General features: G+C 40.0%; 1 protein-coding gene across 1 annotated transcript; it reads left to right on the top strand.

Annotated features, from left to right (window-relative positions):
- The first annotated feature begins 446 nt into the window (after window positions 1-446).
- Window positions 447-14497, top strand: LOC134651497 (DCN1-like protein 4). Its single transcript, XM_063506613.1, has 8 exons — window positions 447-606; window positions 800-916; window positions 2126-2244; window positions 2721-2821; window positions 3114-3242; window positions 4542-4666; window positions 10009-10225; window positions 14329-14497. Exons 3-8 carry the CDS (start codon window positions 2138-2140, stop codon window positions 14397-14399), a joined length of 750 nt encoding a protein of 249 aa, XP_063362683.1. The 5' UTR covers window positions 447-606; window positions 800-916; window positions 2126-2137; the 3' UTR covers window positions 14400-14497.
- The last annotated feature ends 6902 nt before the right edge of the window (window positions 14498-21399 follow it).

Raw genomic sequence — 21399 nt, forward strand, 5'->3', positions numbered from 1 at the left:
TTTGTTTATAATTAAAACTTTGATATAACCATAAAATATACGATAAATTCAAATATTTTAATTCTAAAACTGGTCAAGCAGATCTTGTCAGTAGAAAAAGGCGGCAAATTTGAAAAATGTAGGCGCGAAGGGATATCGTCCCATAGAAATTAGAATTTCGCGCCTTTTTTCACTGACAAGATTTGCTTGACCAGCTATAGATGGTCAAACCAATTTGTCAGTAAATAGGAACAAAAAAAACTACTCATCCTTTTCTTTTGGGTGCTAGTACTAGTGTAAGACAAAGATAGTATGACTCTCTCTGTCTATGTTTGAAATAAGACAGTTCTTTGGCACACTTTCTATTTTCTAAGATTAAATTAAAAAAAATTAGGACCTTAAACGTTTCTCGATCTAACTAAACGCATGTTTGCATACTTTGCATTGTAGCTAGAGCAATAACAAAACGTTCGTTTATAGCCACCGTTTGAGTTTTTCTTCCGCTGTGTCTGCTGTTTGATTTTAGAATTAAACACATATTTTATAACTTGTCGATTTGCAAAACAGCAAAAAATAAATTAAAAGTACATTCTGCTTTCACGCTGTTTTTCACCAAATAGCTCTGAGGTGAGAGTGGGTTTTTTACGGAGAAACCATCATAATTGTTTTTCTTAGAATCGTATCACCTGACAGTGTAAATTTCAGTTTTCGTGATGTACTTGTACTCTTTATTATAATGTAATCTCATTACCTAGTTATAAGACGTGCTCATTGAGATCGTCGTCCTCCTTTTTTTCTCCACATTGATTTTTTATTTCAGGTTATTATCGACCTGTCAAGAAGACATTTTTCGTCAAGCTGTGCACGCAAAATTCGCAAAATAGGAGACGAAAACCCTTTTAAGTTTTCAAATTTCATATCAAATCTGCCACCAATAGTAAGTTATTTTATCTTTTGTTATAACATTTAAGCCTAAGTAGGCCAGTTTGCTTATAATGTTGTTTTAAGATGGATAAATTCTTGCACCTATATACATTTTATATTTCGCTTGGCTTGGAAGGTATTTATTGATGTAAACAACGTTAAAAATGGTTGATGTTGGCAAGAATTATTGTTGAATCGTAAGTTTAGTTGATAGTTTTAATAATTGAGACCACCTCATAGTCAAGTATAACCTATAAATGCAGTTTGAGTATCAGCTGAATTTGTGACAGATAAAACAATGTTCGGGTTTTATAAATGATCGTTGCAGTGGGTTTTGCTATGTACTTTTAATATTTATTCTCTATTCACATATTTATTGTATTGAAAATTACTTTAGAAAAAATGATAATAGTCTATTGTTATATATGTATTGACTCTTGAATGTTTGGAATGTGTGAAATAACTTAGGTTCATGCCTCATGATAAGATTAATGGCGTTTTTAAACTGATTATTGTGTTTGTAGGTCAAAAGTTTGTATCATTATACCTACTAATGGCATATTTTTCAACCATTGTTTGCCAAATGAGTCTTGAGCTTCTTAGTCAGCTTTCAGATTTTCCTATGTTGATTTAGGTTCAACACTCAAAACTTGTTCAAAATCAAGTTAGCTAAATTAGGATATTCAGGACATAACATCCACATAAAGTCAGGTGGGGTAAGAGAAACTATGGGGTAAAGATGGACACTTGTAGGGAAAATGTTGTGTTTGTCATGAATATTTGTTCCTGAGTTATGAATGTTAGCTATGTATCTAAGTATATATTTCACTATTTAAGTATGTATCTTTTCGCCTAGTACCCATAGTACAAGCTCTTAGTTTGGGGCTAGGTTATCCATGCAAGATTATCCACAAACATTTGTTTATTTATTTATTGTTTGTTATTTCTCACTACACTATTAATTGGTATGGAATAGGTATCACCTATATAAGTAAGTAAAAGTTATGAGAATGGGCTTATCCCACAAATAAATGCCCTTACTGAGATATAAGTTAATTAAGTATTGCATACCCGAAATGGGTAACTGTTGAAACAAATTGTACCATGATTACCATCTACAGTACTGCAATAAATCATTCTTATTCTTATGAAACCCAGGATTGGCTTCATAGGCAGGATCACTACCGACTACCTTGAAACTTATAAGGATACTTGTACACAGGGTGGTAGAGTGATGCCGCGCTGCAGCAAGCGGACGCGCGGCGCGGCAACGGGTGACGTGGGCGTGCCCGGGGCCACCGCGATCGACGCCCAGCAACATAAGCGCTCACGCAACACCAGGTAACACCGAGACCACGAGACTCGCGCTACGAGCATAGACTGTCAGTGTGTTTTGCGTGCGATAAAATCCGTACCGTCACCGTATTTTGAGCTACGGTGTGGCTGATCGTTACTAATATCACTTCCACTCATAAATGGGTGAACCAACTTGTTCTTGTCACTTGTTGCCATGGTTACGTTCCCCTGGGTCACTCTAAGACCAGATTTTTAGGCATTTAAATTCTCCAAACACGCTTTTTTGTCGAACTTGGAAACCCTTTCCATAGAGGGTCGTCTACCAAGCGTGTCAGAAGAAGGTGATGGACAATGTCTTTGAACAAACTATGCTACTATTGTCTCTTGGCTGACAGGACAGAATAACAACAAGAAATAGTTGATCCACCCAAATACTAAACATGGTAACATGTTTAGTATTTAACATCATTGTATTCCCCTTTATTAAACCAAGAACCTAACATTTTGAATACTTGTTTCAGTTCACGACGACATTCCAAGGCAGAGGACTCCAGTTTCAGTGCAAAGAAATGTTTAGCATGGTTCAAAGAGTACACGACAGTCTCAGAGCCAGATATATTAGGTCAGTTCTTATTTTTATACATTCTTTACAGTACTTTAGATTTTAGGGTGTTGTAGTGTGTGTACTATGCCTCACCCACACACGACGCCGGGGCGGGTCGCTAGTTACTTATATGACGAAATTTTTATGGCCTGGCGCGGATGTCTTGTTTGGCTGGGTGGCAATGAATGTTAACACATCGAATTTTGATCTGTATTTTAGCGGTGAATAAGTATCAGACAGAGTGATTTTCTCTTATATTAGATGGATAACTGCTATTTGTCTTTTGCTTACCCCATCAAATTTTCTGCAGGGCCCGAAGGAATGGAGAAATTCTGCGAAGACATAGGAGTGGACCCGGAGAACGTTGTGATGCTGGTCATCGCTTACAAAATGGGTGCCAAACAAATGGGCTACTTCACGCAAGAGGAGTGGCTTAAAGGTATGCTTATTTGACATTAATATGTAGCCGCCGTGCAGGTCAGGAGCTCGACGACTCAAATAAAAAGCGGCCAAGTGCGAGTCGGACTCGCCCATGAAGGGTTCCGTATTTAGGCGATTTATGACGTATTAAAAAAAAACTACTTACTAGATCTCGTTCAAACCAATTTTCGGTGGAAGTTTACATGGTAATGTACATCGTATATTTTTTTTAGTTTTATCATTCTCTTATTTTAGAAGTTACAGGGGGGGGGACACATTTTACCACTTTGGAAGTGTCTCTCGCGCAAACTATTCAGTTTAGAAAAAAATTATATTAGAAACCTCAATATCATTTTTGAAGACCTATCCATAGATACCCCACACGTATGGGTTTGATGAAAAAAAAATTTTTGAGTTTCAGTTCGAAGTATGGGGAACCCCAAAAATTTATTGTTTTTTTTTCTATTTTTGTATGAAAATCTTAATGCGGTTCACAGAATACATCTACTTACCAAGTTTCAACAGTATAGTTCTTATAGTTTCGGAGAAAAGTGGCTGTGACATACGGACGGACAGACAAACGGACAGACAGACAGACAGACATGACGAATCTATAAGGGTTCCGTTTTTTGCCATTTGGCTACGGAACCCTAAAAAGCTTCAATTCTTAGTGAACTGATTTAATTTTCCAAAGTACTGGTTTACAAGGGTTCTTGCCGAAACGGTTAAATGTAGAAGTGGTGGATATTGTATGAAGGCTGATGAGAGAGTGATTTGCATAATTTGAACAGTACAAAATGGTTTAGATTTAGGTGCCTCTAATTGGCCGCGATACAGGGTATGTGGAGCGCTCCTATTGGTGTTTAAGAAAAAGCTTCCGAATACTAGCCGAGCCCGACGGCCGCGTTTAGCTACTGCATTAGGAATGTAGGTATTGAGATTTTATACAAATATAAAGGTTGTGTTCGCAACAAATATAATTTCTCCTAAATAATTATTTACAGGTAAAGTTGCACACACAGATTAAGGTTCTAATTTTTCTTGTCTGTTCTAATTTTTAGGGTTCCGTACCCAAAGGGTAAAAACGGGACGCTATTACTAAGACTCCACTGTCCGTCTGTCTGTCACCAGGCTGTATCTCAAGAACCGCGATAGCTAGACAGTTGAAATTTTCACAGATGATGTATTTCTGTTGCCGCTATAACAACAAATACTAAAAAGTACCTACGAAACCCTCGGTGGGCGAGTCCGACTCGCACTTGTCCAGTTTTTTTTTTGCCTGTTCAAATTTTTTTTAAATAATTTTTCTTGTCTGCAGGCTTAACGGAGCTACAGTGCGACAGCGTCCATAAGCTACAAATGAAACTCGACTACCTCAAAAGCTTACTCAACGACCCCTACGTATTTAAGGCTGTATACAGATATTCTTATGATTTTGCTAGGGTAAGTTCTGTTACAATCATTAAAAGTTATTTCTTTTAAGGGGACTCATAAAAGAAATAATCTGCATGCTCGGTTCTCCATACGAACGTAGTTACGCTCTTATTTTAAAACAACTAGCTAGATTATTCTGAAACCTTGTGTTTAAAATAGTATAGGCTATATTTATGTCTGTAATTAGTTTATGTAGCTTCAGACACGATAGTTAAAAAATACACCGTAAATTCGCTTAAATTATAAGCAGCGTAAATTATTTGACCGAAGCGTAGCGAAGGTCTACGTTTTGACTCGGGCATTTTGCTTTTGTATGTCCGGATGTTCTCCTCTACAGGTCGCAATTCTTAACCGATTTTCGTGAAATTTTGTGACCGAATTCTATGACTAAATAAAAAAATTTTGTCGATCCGGTTTTTGGAAATTTTTCAAAATGGCGGAGTCGTGATAGCTCCCGCCTAAACAAATAGTCGTATCGGTATCATAAGAGTTTTTTCTTTTTGAGATATGTTTATAGATTAAATGGCCAAAAATTCAGAAAATTTGTATCGCTGGTTTTGGCGGTATTTAGATATTTAGTTTTTACTTGAGAATGAGTAGCTACATTTCGTCAGCTTTAGTAAGAACTATAAGGGCGTATTTTGCAAACGTTCGCTTTTTTTCTTTGCATCGGGAGGTCCCTGGTTCCATCCCCAGTAATTGTATACTGCTACATAACTTTTTGTATTTTTTTTATACTTAAATTTTGTATAGTTGTTTTTTATTTTCAAAAAATGAAAAAATTCGTATTTTTTATTTATCAAGCGCGGGTTAAGCGTATTCGTTTAATTTTTGTTTGTAGCTTTATGTAGTTTTTAATTTTTTGTTTATATTACATGTACTATAGCTATATTTTTGCCATACATTTATTCAGTTTTAAGCTCTGCTCGCGAGGTCTACAGCTCACAGAGCCACTAGTATAGGTGTGGTTGATATGTATCGGAGGTCTACAATAGAGTTCCCGAAACCCCGCCTACAAAGCGCGCGGCGGAACACCCCAGGGGGTTTAGTCCGTGGAAGTCGGATACCCACAGGGCTTCTCCCGGGCCAGTGGGATCCATAAGGGATTCCTCCTGGGTCATAAAAAAAAAGCGGCCAAGTGCGAGTCGGACTCGCCCATGAAGGGTTCCGTATTTAGGCGATTTATGACGTATAAAAAAAAACTACTTACTAGATCTCGTTCAAACCAATTTTCGGTGGAAGTTTACATGGTAATGTACATCATATATTTTTTTTAGTTTTATCATTCTCTTATTTTAGAAGTTACAGGGGGGGGGGGGGCACACATTTTACCACTTTGGAAGTGTCTCTCGCGCAAACTATTCAGTTTAGAAAAAAATGATATTAGAAACCTCAATATCATTTTTGAAGACCTATCCATAGATACCCCACACGTATGGGTTTAATGAAAAAAAAATTTTTGAGTTTCAGATCGAAGTATGGGGAACCCCAAATTTTTATTGTTTTTTTTTCTATTTTTGTGTGAAAATCTTAATGCGGTTTACAGAATACATCTACTTACCAAGTTTCAACAGTATAGTTCTTATAGTTTCGGAGAAAAGTGGCTGTGACAGACATGACATGACGAATCTATAAGCGTTCCGTTTTTTGCCATTTGGCTACGGAACCCTAAAAAGGTGTGGTTGATATTCATCAGCTCGTGTCAAAATATTTATAAATATAATGTAACACTACCATGTTGAAAATGTGGACTAGGTTTGTATGAAAAGGCGATTTCGCGCGATCGTTCTCTGAGGGCTCATAGCCGAAGCGAGTTCGCATGCAAGTTTCATTACATTGCAGGTTTTGATAAGTCGATTGAATTGGACGTAACCAACGTGGACTGTCGGTTGTAACTATAGCTGGTCAAGCAAATCTCGTCAGTAAAAAAACCCGCGAATTTCTATGGGACGATATCCCTTCGCGTCTACATTTTTCAAATTTGCCGCCTTTTTCTACTGACAAGATCTGCTTGACCAAGTATAAAATCGCATGTGAGTTCGCGCGCCGCCTAAATCAGCCCTAACGGGTCTTTAAGAGCCAACAGGAGCTGAGATTTAAATATTTTAGGTAAATATACCTGTCTCGCTAACGGAAGCGGCTCCTAAAACTAGTGCGATAAGGACAAGGCGAAAAATCCTGCGTAAAAATCTCAAAAACCGAGGTTTCGTACTCGACTGTTTCCTCCTCCAAAACTTAACCAATCGTAACCAAATTTGGAAATCTAAATGATTATGACATTATCTGTGTCGGACCGTTTTGCTTTTTTGGCTAATTGATATAAGTTTTGAATAGCGCGCCTCTCATTGCGGCATAGTCAATTAGGCCATTTTTGAAGGGCTCTAGCGCCTTAAAAAACAAAAATATCAAAAAAAGCAAAACGGTCCGACACAGATATTGACAATATTAATCTGTGTTGAAAAAATCATTGCTCTAGCTTCAAAACCCACGGAGGAAACAGTCGAGTACGTTTGTATGGAGAAATGAGAGCATACTTGTTGAACGTACAAACTACATAATTGTCTCCTTCCTGTTGCCTGCTTGCTTACCTACCCAGTAACTCCAGTATGCAAGCCAACAACGGTCCGCACAGAACACCGCCTATAGAAACCTAATATTGGCCATTTTGTTCCCGACGCAAATCACCAAACTGTGAGGTGGTCACGGCGTTGCGATTGGTCGTCCCAAACATGGCGCGCTAACACGTGTACGCGTAGGGATGGGACATGTTCATTACAGGTAGTGGGTACTGCTAGTGATACCGAAATTTATTGTGGTAAAATTGTTACCAATTTAAGGCTCCGTTAACGATTTTAGAGCCAAAATGTAAAATTGATAGATTTAGTCGTTGAAATTGTACTCCTTTCGTTACGTAATATCTAAATAACAAGTATTGGTTTCTATTAACACGTCTTCTCATCTTGCCTTTTAATAATAAGGTCCCGAGCGTGCGTCACCGGCAATATGTGACGAGAAGGGGCAGTTTTTAAAAATTCATCAAAAAATTATAGTTATAAATTATAAAAAATGATGTATAAAAACAGTTTCAGGAATTGTTGTAGATTGTTTACGTATCAAAATTACGTTGAAATTAAGTCGATTTTCACGAAAAATGTTTACTTGTTTTGAAGTAATTTCTGGTGAAAATTGATTTCGTCTAACTTTCATTTACTCTTGTTCAATATAATATAACAAAAATATAGTCTATGCAAGTTGGAGTACAGGATATGTGTAATAAAAAATTACCACTTTTAGCAATCCAAACTTTACGAAATTTACAAATAAGATCGACTAAATCAGTGCTTTACGCGCGTTTACCTAAACGTCCATCAGAAAAAAAATCATTACTAATTTAGTGAGTCAGTTTTCAAAAAAATGATCTGTACAAATGAAAGATAAGAAGACGTGCTAATAGATACCAGTACTTGTTATTTCTATTACGTAACAAAAGGTGTACAATTTCATCGACTAAATCTATCAATTTTACATTTTTGCGTCTAAAATCGATACCGGCCTCTTAATGCCAATTTAGTATACTTAGAGTAAACTTACTTAATAATTATATTGATTAATTTAATATTTCATTAACTAATTTAACAATGTACCTGAAATTTTTAATTAACATATTAGGGCATTTCTGTTTAAAGTACTCAGAACTTGAATTTTAAAGTTTATAATTTTTATATTATTTCCACTCAGAATCGCAATCTCTTTCGATACGAGAAAAAAGTGTCGCCAAAATCTCATAGGTACAATTATTTTCTTTTGTCCGTTTTATTAAGGTCATAGAAGGTTGTATTGAAAACATATTCAAATGGACCAATAACATATGCCTATTAAAAATCAACTCCGAGTTCTCTCGCACTTCTTTGAAGTTCATCATCAGGTCCATCTCGTGACATGTGACCTAACTGCTCACCTAGAGGGTTCTAAAAAACCCATACAACATATGTCTATTACAAACCAACACCGAGTTCCCTCGCACTTCTTGAAGTTCATCATCAGGTCCATCTCGTGACATGAGACCTAACTGCTCACCTAGAGGATTCTAAAAAACCCATACAACATATGTCTATCACAAACCAACACCGCGTTCCCTCGCACTTCTTTGAAGTTCATCATCAGGTCCATCTCGTGACACGCGGCCTAACTGCTCCGTTGGCCTAGAGGATTCTAAAAAAACTTACACAACATATTACCTATATATTATGTCTAAAATGGTACAATACGGTATGACGAAGAACGAAGTTTCCGCAACTGACGAAACCATCATCGTCACATCACTAGTCGAAAGGGAAAGGGATAGCGCATTGCATTTTCAAGTTGACGAAAAGGGACGGACATACTTCGCCTCTGCTTACTGACCAGTATAAAATGAACCCCGCGGACAAGAAACATTATTCAATGAAATAATGAATTTGACTTTCCTGTGGGATGTTATTCCATCTGTTTCGTAAGTAGAAGTCTTAGATGACTTGCCACACCATTTTACGCTGCAATATCCCATGATTTCCCAATGAATTCAGTAGTTTACGATTTATTTTCTTAGACTCGTGCATACTGCTAACAGGTCGTAACCTTGGGCGCAACTGATCGGAGCGGTGCGCGAACAATCTTATATTTGACCTATACACCATACGGGCGATGACCGCGAGTCGTCCTATAAGGTCGGTCTATAGGGGTTGGTCTGTGACGGTCCGCAACGTTAAGCATGCTAAAATGCTGAACTACTGTTTAATTTAAGTTTATTCTTGGTTGTAGTTTCCCTCTTATGGTATGATTTTGTAATCTGTGTCTGAATTGTCTGTTGCCACTCGTTTAGTCTTAGTTTAGATGTAGATTAGTTTTAAGTCAGGTACCCACTGAAAATCAGCGTCATGGCTTGCCGTGGCATTATGCTGAGTGGGGATCCTGTTTAGCATCTAAGTTGTTTGTGTTACTTGTATTGTGTGTTACTTGTACCTGATGCTAAATAAATAAATAAATAATAAATAAATAAATATTATAGGACATTCTTACACAGATTGACTAAGTCCCACAGTAAGCTCAAGAAGGCTTGTGTTGTGGGTACTCAGACAATGATATATATAATATACAAATACATAAATACATAGAAAACACCCAAGACTCAGGAACAAATATCTGTGTTAATCACACAAATAAATGCCCTTACTAGGATTCGAACCCAGGACCGCGGCTTAACAGGCAGGGTCACTACCCACTAGGCCAGACCAGTCGTCAAATAAATGTATTTCTTCTTCTTCTAAATGACCACTCCTGTTGGCTCTTAACGTGTGGTTCTCGTGTGTCAGGACAAAGAGCAGCGGTCGCTGGACACGGCGACGGCGCGCGCGCTGCTGGGCGTGCTGCTCCCGCGCTGGGCGCTCCGGCCCGCGCTCGGCGAGTTCCTGCAGCGCGAGGGCGCCGCGCGCCGCTACCGCGTCGTCAACCGCGACCAGTGGTGCAACATACTCGAGTTCAGCCGCACCGTCGACAACCAGCTGCTGCACTACGACGCGGACGGAGCATGTAAGTATGATTATTTTTCTTTTTTAGGCCGTGTTTCCTAAAAAAAAATCGTAAAAAACCGGTCAAGCGCGAGTCGGACTCGCGTTCCAAGAGTTCCGTACAGTCACCAGCATAAATAAGCCGCGCTGGGCGCTCCGGCCCGCGCTCGGCGAGTTCCTGCAGCGCGAGGGCGCCGCGCGCCGCTACCGCGTCGTCAACCGCGACCAGTGGTGCAACATACTCGAGTTCAGCCGCACCGTCGACAACCAGCTGCTGCACTACGACGCCGACGGAGCATGTAACTATGATTATTTTTCCTTTTTAGGCCGTATTTCCTAAAAAAAATAGTAAAAAACCGGTCAAGCGCGAGTCGGACTCGTTCCGTACAGTCACCAGCATAAATAAGCCGCGCCGGGCGCTCCGGCCCGCGCTCGGCGAGTTCCTGCAGCGCGAGGGCGCCGCGCGCCGCTACCGCGTCGTCAACCGCGACCAGTGGTGCAACATACTCGAGTTCAGCCGCACCGTCGACAACCAGCTGCTGCACTACGACGCGGACGGAGCATGTAAGTATGATTATTTTTCTTTTTTAGGCCGTGTTTCCTAAAAAAAAATCGTAAAAAACCGGTCAAGCGCGAGTCGGACTCGCGTTCCAAGAGTTCCGTACAGTCACCAGCATAAATAAGCCGCGCTGGGCGCTCCGGCCCGCGCTCGGCGAGTTCCTGCAGCGCGAGGGCGCCGCGCGCCGCTACCGCGTCGTCAACCGCGACCAGTGGTGCAACATACTCGAGTTCAGCCGCACCGTCGACAACCAGCTGCTGCACTACGACGCCGACGGAGCATGTAACTATGATTATTTTTCCTTTTTAGGCCGTATTTCCTAAAAAAAATAGTAAAAAACCGGTCAAGCGCGAGTCGGACTCGTTCCGTACAGTCACCAGCATAAATAAGCCGAGCTGGGCGCTCCGGCCCGCGCTCGGCGAGTTCCTGCAGCGCGAGGGCGCCGCGCGCCGCTACCGCGTCGTCAACCGCGACCAGTGGTGCAACATACTCGAGTTCAGCCGCACCGTCGACAACCAGCTGCTGCACTACGACGCCGACGGAGCATGTAACTATGATTATTTTTCCTTTTTAGGCCGTGTTTCCTAAAAAAAATAGTAAAAAACCGGTCAAGCGCGAGTCGGACTCGTTCCGTACAGTCACCAGCATAAATAAGCCGAGCTGGGCGCTCCGGCCCGCGCTCGGCGAGTTCCTGCAGCGCGAGGGCGCCGCGCGCCGCTACCGCGTCGTCAACCGCGACCAGTGGTGCAACATACTCGAGTTCAGCCGCACCGTCGACAACCAGCTGCTGCACTACGACGCGGACGGAGCATGTAAGTATGATTATTTTTCTTTTTTAGGCCGTGTTTCCTAAAAAAAAATAGTAAAAAACCGGTCAAGCGCGAGTCGGACTCGTTCCGTACAGTCACCAGCATAAATAAGCCGCGCCGGGCGCTCCGGCCCGCGCTCGGCGAGTTCCTGCAGCGCGAGGGCGCCGCGCGCCGCTACCGCGTCGTCAACCGCGACCAGTGGTGCAACATACTCGAGTTCAGCCGCACCGTCGACAACCAGCTGCTGCACTACGACGCGGACGGAGCATGTAAGTATGATTATTTTTCTTTTTTAGGCCGTGTTTCCTAAAAAAAAATAGTAAAAAACCGGTCAAGCGCGAGTCGGACTCGTTCCGTACAGTCACCAGCATAAATAAGCCGCGCCGGGCGCTCCGGCCCGCGCTCGGCGAGTTCCTGCAGCGCGAGGGCGCCGCGCGCCGCTACCGCGTCGTCAACCGCGACCAGTGGTGCAACATACTCGAGTTCAGCCGCACCGTCGACAACCAGCTGCTGCACTACGACGCGGACGGAGCATGTAAGTATGATTATTTTTCTTTTTTAGGCCGTGTTTCCTAAAAAAAAATAGTAAAAAACCGGTCAAGCGCGAGTCGGACTCGTTCCGTACAGTCACCAGCATAAATAAGCCGCGCCGGGCGCTCCGGCCCGCGCTCGGCGAGTTCCTGCAGCGCGAGGGCGCCGCGCGCCGCTACCGCGTCGTCAACCGCGACCAGTGGTGCAACATACTCGAGTTCAGCCGCACCGTCGACAACCAGCTGCTGCACTACGACGCGGACGGAGCATGTAAGTATGATTATTTTTCTTTTTTAGGCCGTGTTTCCTAAAAAAAAATAGTAAAAAACCGGTCAAGCGCGAGTCGGACTCGTTCCGTACAGTCACCAGCATAAATAAGCCGCGCCGGGCGCTCCGGCCCGCGCTCGGCGAGTTCCTGCAGCGCGAGGGCGCCGCGCGCCGCTACCGCGTCGTCAACCGCGACCAGTGGTGCAACATACTCGAGTTCAGCCGCACCGTCGACAACCAGCTGCTGCACTACGACGCGGACGGAGCATGTAAGTATGATTATTTTTCTTTTTTAGGCCGTGTTTCCTAAAAAAAAATAGTAAAAAACCGGTCAAGCGCGAGTCGGACTCGTTCCGTACAGTCACCAGCATAAATAAGCCGCGCCGGGCGCTCCGGCCCGCGCTCGGCGAGTTCCTGCAGCGCGAGGGCGCCGCGCGCCGCTACCGCGTCGTCAACCGCGACCAGTGGTGCAACATACTCGAGTTCAGCCGCACCGTCGACAACCAGCTGCTGCACTACGACGCCGACGGAGCATGTAACTATGATTATTTTACATTTTTAGGGTTCCGTACCCAAAGGGTAAAAACGGGACCCTATTACTAAGACTCCGCTGTCCGTCCGTCTGTCACCAGGCTGTATCTCACGAACCATGATAACTAGACAGTTGAAATTTTCACAGATGATGTATTTCTGTTGCCGCTATAACAACAAATACTAAAAACAGAATAAAATAAAGATTTAAGTGGGGCTCCCATACAACAAACGTGATTTTTGACCGAAGTTAAGCAACGTCGGGCGGGGTCAGTACTTGGATGGGTGACCGTTTTTTTGCTTGTTTTGCTCTATTTTTTGTTGATGGTGCGGAACTCTCTGTGCGCGAGTCCGACTCGCACTTGGCCGGTTTTTAGGCCGTATCAGGCGTGGCTCACTCCGCGATTTCGTCGCTTTGCTACAGGTAGCTAAAAGTACATCCGTTCCACACCAATTTTGGTGGCTAGCCATAAGCCGCTCGTGGCGCTGTCGCCACCTAGCGGCCATATCTGTGCCGATCGTAACGGACGCGTTTTGTTAGAGAGTGAGTCTTCTGTACCTAGTACTACTATTTATTCTGTGGACGTATCTCCTGAAAAAAGCCGGTCAAGTGCGAGTTCGACTCGCGTTCCAAGGGTTCCGTACAGTAAGTCCAACTCACGCGGCGCGTAACTACACTTATTTTTCATTTTTAGGCCGTATTTCCTAAAAAAATAGTAAATAATCGGTCAAGTGCGAGTCGGACTCTCGTTGTAGGGTTCCGTACATTACCACAGAATAAATAATACTACTAGGTACAGAAAATTCACTCTCTAAAAAACGCATCTGTTACGATTCGGACAGATATGACCGCTAGGTTGCACAAGCGCCACGCGCGGCCTATGGCTAGCCACCAAAATTGGTGTGAGACGGATGTACTTGTAGGTACTTGTTGCGACGCGACGAAATCTCGGAGTGAGCCACGCCCGACATTACCCAATTTTTAACAATGTATTTTTTTATGTGGATCGCGAATGATGTCTTCTAAAAACCCGTAGGGATCGGATCAAAAACTACATAATTAAGTCCGACTCACGCTTGACTGCACATTTCTAATAGGTTTTGCTGTCATCTATAGGTAAAAAAACTATTTTGTGTATTTTTTTCAACATTTTAGACCCAGTAGTTTCGGAGATAAAGAGGGGGGACTGGCCGGACAGACAGACAGACAAACGCACGAGTGATCTTATAAGGGTTCCGTTTTTTCCTTTTGAGGTGCGGAACCCTAAAAATTAGTAAAAAATCACAAAAAACTCTAAATAAATGGTATTGCCAGCCTCGTGTATCTTAACGGCTTCGCTATCTCGTCCGTTAATATCACTGAGCAGGCAACTACCTATTTCCCAGTCTTCTTAGTACCTATGTCTTACGTATTTAATGTTGTTTCAGGGCCAGTAATGTTGGACGAGTTTGTAGAGTGGCTACGTGCAGAGCGGGCGGAGCGGGCTGGCGGCAGCTGAGCGCACACGAGCGTTGCTGCACTCGTGAAAACGATCACACGCACTGTAAGTTTACTCATGAGAGCGAGTTGTAATTGAGTAAAAATAGAGCATATTGTGTCGAAAAAGTTTGTTAAGGCGGTTTTTTTTAATATAAAGGAACTAAAGTCTATTTTTTAATTCGGTAGACTAAAATGACATTTCTTAGTATGAAATGACATTTGATGTTCATACTATGAACTGTCATTTCAGTCTACCGAATAAAAAAATAGATTTTATACTTGGTCATAGAGAAAAAAATACATAGATTGCTCACTCCATACATCAGTTTTAGTATCAAAAAGACACTGAAATTAATAGTCTAACTGATGTATGGAGTGAGCACTCTTGTCTTATTATATTTCTCTATGACTTGGTCAAGCAAATCTTGTCAGTAGAAAAAGGCGGTAAATTTGAAAAAATCGCAGGTTAGCAACACTACGTGTGAATTGTACGAAAATCACGTGTCACTTATATCTTATCTGTGGAACTGTTTTGTTTACATTTCATCGTTCGATGTACATTGCTGATTTTGGTTCGTTTCCTAGGGATACCATACTTTAGTTTGCTTTACATTGCTACTGACATATCCGGCTTGACTGACTATAAACTATAAACGAATGTTTTATTTGACATAATCAAACGTGAAGTTTTCAACTAGAAGGTACCACATTTGTCGGTTGTCGATAATTTTGTAATTTAGTGTATGTATATATCTGTTATTATACTAAACAGTCTAAATATGTACCGTCTAGAAATTTTGTTGCAATATGTTGAAATAATTAAAATTAATCACAAAATGAAAGCTTTTCTCGGCAGAATATTTTCTTAAAAACTCCATTATAAATAACTCTTGTTTTGAAAATAAAATTATAAAATGTCAAAGTGGTGTAGATCCTTTTCGCGTAACTTAGACCATCGACCGTAATTACTAATTAATTAAAGTGAATTTATAATTTAGCTGTTTGTTTGTTTGTATCTTCTGTTTGCACACCAAACTGTTAACTGACAATAGGGAATATTCCGCAAAATTGCGTAGAGGGCACCACTAGCAAAAACAGTAAACAAACCGCCATGATGCGTCAATGTATTCGTAACAAATAATCTGTTGGAAACTTGTCAAAAAACTGGCATAGGCATAGTACATAGTATATATGAGTTACTTTATGGTTTACGGTTTGTGCTAGTGCTGCACTCTGGCGGCAGAACATTGTAGTAATGGGGTCGGCCCAACATTGTAGTAATGGTTTTTTTTTACAGATGGTGCCAGCGCCGGTTTCTCTATCAAACTTATCAATACTGTCAACCTTTTTTTTTAATTTATTATCTGGATACTAAATCCCATATAACGAAACTAGAAACTGGTGAAACCTAACATATACTGACGCCATCTATAAATAAAACCTTTAACAGTTGCCAACCCAATTAGTAAACCATAATGCAAAAAAATAGGTCCATCGAAAGCCAGTTACCCCTTTGACCGCCAAAGACGTCAGCTGACGCGCGCCGCTAAAATCTATTTTTTTATTCGGTAGACTGAAATGACAGTTCATAGTATGAACATAAAATGTCATTTCATACTAAGAAATGTCATTTTAGTCTACCGAATTAAAAAATAAACTTTACAGACCAATATCAACCTTCGTGCATTCCGACAAGGTTCACAATGCCGCGCCGCGCATGACAGGCGTGGCATTCAAAGGGTTAAATAGTTATTTGTACAACAAGAGATCAAAGTTTGATATTTCTTCGAGTGCTTATTTTGAGTCCCGTGCAAGCGAAAGATTCTATAATAGATTCACGAGCGTAGCGAGTGAATCTAATTTAGAATCTTGAGCGTAGTAAGGGACTCAAAAGCGCACGAGATGTAAATAACTTTGATCTCGTGTAGTACACAACATTTTTCACCTCAGCGCAGTGAGAACATATTAGAGAACCCGAAAAATGTATTCCTTCTTCATCGCTTACCTCTATTCACTCATGTTTTCTTAAGATATACCAACAATTAAATTTTCACCTCAGCAGCTCGAACAAGGGTACTTTGCTACTTAAAAACAGTGAGCAAAATCGCATTTTGCTCACTGAGTGAGCAAAATCGCCTTTTGCTCATTTTGTCCCACACAGTGAGCAAAATGCGATTTTGCTCACTGTTTTTAAGTAGCAAAGTACCCTTGTTCGAGCTGCTGAGGTGAAAATATGTTTTAATGTGAAGTTACAAAAGTAAAATACTGTGCGGTGGGATCATGAAGATGGGCCATTTTATTTAAAGTTAACACGGGGACAGTTAATAAGTAACTATGTTTATCCAGTTAACCGCCGGTTAGTGAAAGGTGCAAGTGGCCCTGAGATATAGCCGGTCAAACAACTTGTCAGTAGAAAAAGGCGCGTAATTCAAGTTTTCTATGGGACGATTACCCTTCGCGCCTACGTTTTTAGGGTTCCGTAGCCAAATGGCAAAAAACGGAACCCTTATAGATTCGTCATGTCTGTCTGTCCGTCTGTCTGTCCGTCCGTATGTCACAGCCACTTTTCTCCGAAACTATAAGAACTATACTGTTGAAACTTGGTAAGTAGATGTATTCTGTGAACCGCATTAAGATTTTCACACAAAAATAGAAAAAAAAACAAAAATTTTTTTGGGGTTCCCCATACTTCGAACTGAAACTCAAAAATTTTTTTTTCATCAAACCCATACGTGTGGGGTATCTATGGATAGGTCTTCAAAAATTATATTGAGGTTTCTAATATCATTTTTTTCTAAACTGAATAGTTTGCGCGAGAGACACTTCCAAAGTGGTAAAATGTGTGTCCCCCCCCCTGTAACTTCTAAAATAAGAGAATGATAAAACTAAAAAAAATATACGATGTACATTACCATGTAAACTTCCACCGAAAATTGGATTGAACGAGATCTAGTAAGTCGTTTTTTTAATACGTCATAAATCGCCTAAATACGGAACCCTTCATGGGCGAGTCCGACTTGCACTTGGCCGCTTTTTTTTAAATTTGCCGCTTTTTTTTTACTGACGGAAATGGCTTGACAGACTATAAAAACAAGGATTACAACACTAATATGTTCCGTCAATATACTAGCTAGCAGAAATGAAATGTAAGCTACAGAAAACATTTAAGTAAACAGTTAAAAAGCAATTTCGAGGTAAATACAAGTTTTCTATATATAGCTGGTCAAGCAAATCTTGTCAGTAAAAAAAGGCGCGTAATACAAATTTTCTATGGGACGATTACTCTTCGGCCTTTTTTTAAATTTGCCGTTTTTTTTCTACTGACGGAAATGGCTTGACAGACTATATAAAACAAGGATTACAACACTCATATGTTCCGTCAATATACTACCTAGCAGAAATGAAATGTAAGCTACAGAAAACATCTAAGTAAACAGTTAAAAAGTAATTTCGAGGTAAATACAAGTTTTCTATATATCCTCTAGCCGCCGAGAGACCTATAAAAAGGTATCCTGTTCCATTCTAATTTGAACTTTGTGTTGACAAAATAAAATTTCATTTTGCTTGGCAAGGTTTGACGTATGGGCGGCTAGAGGATATAGCTGGTCAAGCAAATCTTGTCAGTAAAAAAAGGCGCGGAATTCAAATTTTCTATGGGACGATATCCCTTCGCGCCTGCATTTTTCAAATTTGCCGCCTTTTTCTACTGACAAGGTCTGCTTGACCAAGTATATACTAAACTAAAAACACTTTCTACTGTAAATGCTCATGATGCCGGCGGTCAATGACACTGCGAGCGAGACAGCAATATAAATACGCGCGTGCGATAGAGATAGGAACAGTTGGGTCGATGTACGGAATTCCTCGAGCTAACCGTGTTGTTTAATAACAGTAAGGGCTCATTTATTATGCGAGTTTCATTACATTGCGTCGTTTGATAGGTCGGCTGAATTGATGTAACCTCAATGGTCCGCAATGTAACTAAAATCATTTACGAGTTCGCGCGCCGATAAATCAGCCCTGAGCAAGATGCCTTGGTAAGCGTTGCTAGAGTAAGAAATGCTTCTGGATTTAACCTTTTCGACGCCGTGTCAAACACATACGCCACGTCACCGAAGTGAAATTGAACTTTATGCATATGCACGTAGGTCTATGTCGCTCTGTGGTCTGTGACCGATTAATCAGTCTTTGGCGTTGAACCTGCGGTGCGGATATATCGGTCATTGGCGTCCAGAAGGTTAAAGATATTTGGCATTTTCAAATATACCCCGCGTTCGAAGTCACCCCAATGCACCTAAGTTAAATATATTTTCTCTATGACCGTGCTTCCTTGTCGAATTAATTTTCTAACACTGCTATGTAGTGCCAAAAATCATTTTGCCTATAAGAAACCAAATCGCAGTCAAAATGTTCACAACTCAAAATAAAATACGTTATCATACTTCTTTTGTCTCGAAATAATGTATTATGTGTTACAGCTAAAATAGGTACCTACCGAAATCTCAAAATATCAAATTATATAATTGGGTTAATCAACTTTTTCTTGTCACACGTTGCTATGGTTATGGTCTCCTGAGTCACTCTTAAAATTCAAGGTTTTTCGTATTTAAATGAACCAAACTTGCATTTTATGGTAGTTATAAGACCTTTCCACAATGGGACATCTACTGAGCATGTTAGTAGAACATGGTACAGCAGTTCTTCTAACAATCTATGCTACTATTGTCTCCTCGCTGATGGGACAGAATAACAACAAGAAATAGTTGATTGACCCAATTCAAACTTATCTCTTACATTAAACAACCAAAGATTCATTAAATGTGTAAAGTCTAATGACTGTTGCAAGAAATAACAGTAATAATAACGCGTATTTCCTGAAAGTTATGTTTATTAGAATTATTAGTTATGTTTTTGATACTCTGATCGGATTCTCTCATGTATATTTGAGGCTTGGTAGGTACGTATACTAATCCAACGTTTCAGTATGGAACATATCAATGAAAAGTCTACATCTGGAGTTACTATATAATTTAATCATTTTGTATTAATTCTAGTGATTTTCGTTTCTCAAAAACTCAAGTGTCATTAATGCATTTGTTAAATACATAGTTAAATATCTAAGTTACCTACCTTTCTTAGCAGAACTCGAAATAATCGCCAAAATAAGAACTCTGAAAGCAATAATCATTTGTTCAGTCTCTTAGTCCTGATAACCCACCGAACCAATTCAGTAGAACATACTTAATAATAGAAAAGAGCCTTTGCCAACTAAAAATATACCTTATTTATGCAAACAAAAGTCTAATTTCGAAGCTATTAAGCAAGTGCATCTAAAAACTAATTTCATTCATTCAAGTGCAAAGAATTTAATGTTTGTATTTATTAATTTAAGAATACAATTTTAATTATATCACTCGCATCGCATAGCCATATTGCTTATTATATTATCTTTCAAATAAATGTGACGATTTCAACCAAAAGTGCACATTGTCGGTTGTTGATAAGGTTGATTTAAAATTGAAATTGTATGGAAATAGCGCTTTATTGAAAATCGACAATACGTACCCTTTTGGTTGAGAATAGCGATATGGTTTTGCGTGTTTATTCGCGGTATGATTTTTGTTTACTCGCTATTGTAATATAGTTAGGTATCGGTTTAGTCTGTTCTAAAGTCGTTTGGTAAACATTTGTTTATAAACAGTAAACAATGTAAAATTCTCAAGGTAACTGTCCGAGCGGTGACGAGAAGCGAGAACCTAATAGTTCGCTTTTTTTAGCATTAGAAAAAGACTACCTACGCGATCTTGGCGTGTCTTTTAATTGAAACCGCTTTGTAAAGATTTTAAAGTAAGAATTTTTGGTGCCTATTAGGTACTAAAGATCAGTAACTATTACTTATGAAAGCAAAAGCGTGTAAATAATCGTTTAAGATTCATAATTGTTACATATTTGCCGTGAATTATTTTACAAAAGTGTTTTTCAAAAAAAGACACGTCAAGATTTTTCACCTTTTTTCTAATGCTAAAAAAACGAACTATAGCAACGAGCAAGAATTTTGCCCCTTTCAGCTATATTTCGAAGTAGATAGAATATTTGGGGCATTATCTATGAAAAGGGACCTTATTGTCGATGGCGCTTACGCCGCCGCGGCATTGTATTTATATCGGAGCATCGTTAATAATGGCGTAAGCGCCATCGACACTTAAAGTCCCTTTTCATAGATAACGTCACATTTATCTATTAATTCCGATAAACTTTGTTTATAAACAACTGTTTATCAAAGAAACGGTCAACAGTGAAATCAGATAAACATTATACCCAAAATTATCTGTAAATTAATCATTAGTGATTTTGTATAAAATTATAAATAGTCGATGTAACGGAATCTTGTTTCGTTGTTGACTGTACTTCCAATGTTTCATATAAAATCTGTTTGTTATTGTAAGATATGTACAGTCGGCAGTTGTAAAAAGATAGGTTTTTGCGATGCTGAGTGTACGTCGATAAGCCAATTGCATTATAAAATACAAGCTATTTGATACCAAGTTTTTTTTGTCAAAAGTTAATACATATTTTGATATACGCTGTTATGGCCGACTGGACTGTAGGTACCTTACATAGAACTTCTATCAATTTATTTATACACCGTGAGATGTTTTAAATTCTTCACATTATTTTGAAAAAGAGCTGATACTCTTCAAACTGTGGATCGAATTATATCAAACATAGTTAAACCACCGTAAGGAAACTTGCTTTCGCGTAAAAAAACCGCATCGAAATCGGTCTATCCGTTGGAGAGCTACTATGCCACAGAGAGACATTGGCGTCAAACATTATAACATCCATTTTTATAAACAAACACATTGAGTAGTGGCTCATTATTCTCATTAAGAGCCAACAGGAGTGGTCATTTCTCCATACAAACGTACTCGACTGTTTCCTCCGTGGGTTTTGAAGTTAGAGCAATGATTTTTTCAACACAGATTAATATTGTCAATATCTGTGTCGGACCGTTTTGC

This window comes from Cydia amplana, chromosome 10, assembly GCF_948474715.1.
Source record: "Cydia amplana chromosome 10, ilCydAmpl1.1, whole genome shotgun sequence".
Lineage (NCBI taxonomy): Eukaryota > Metazoa > Arthropoda > Insecta > Lepidoptera > Tortricidae > Cydia > Cydia amplana.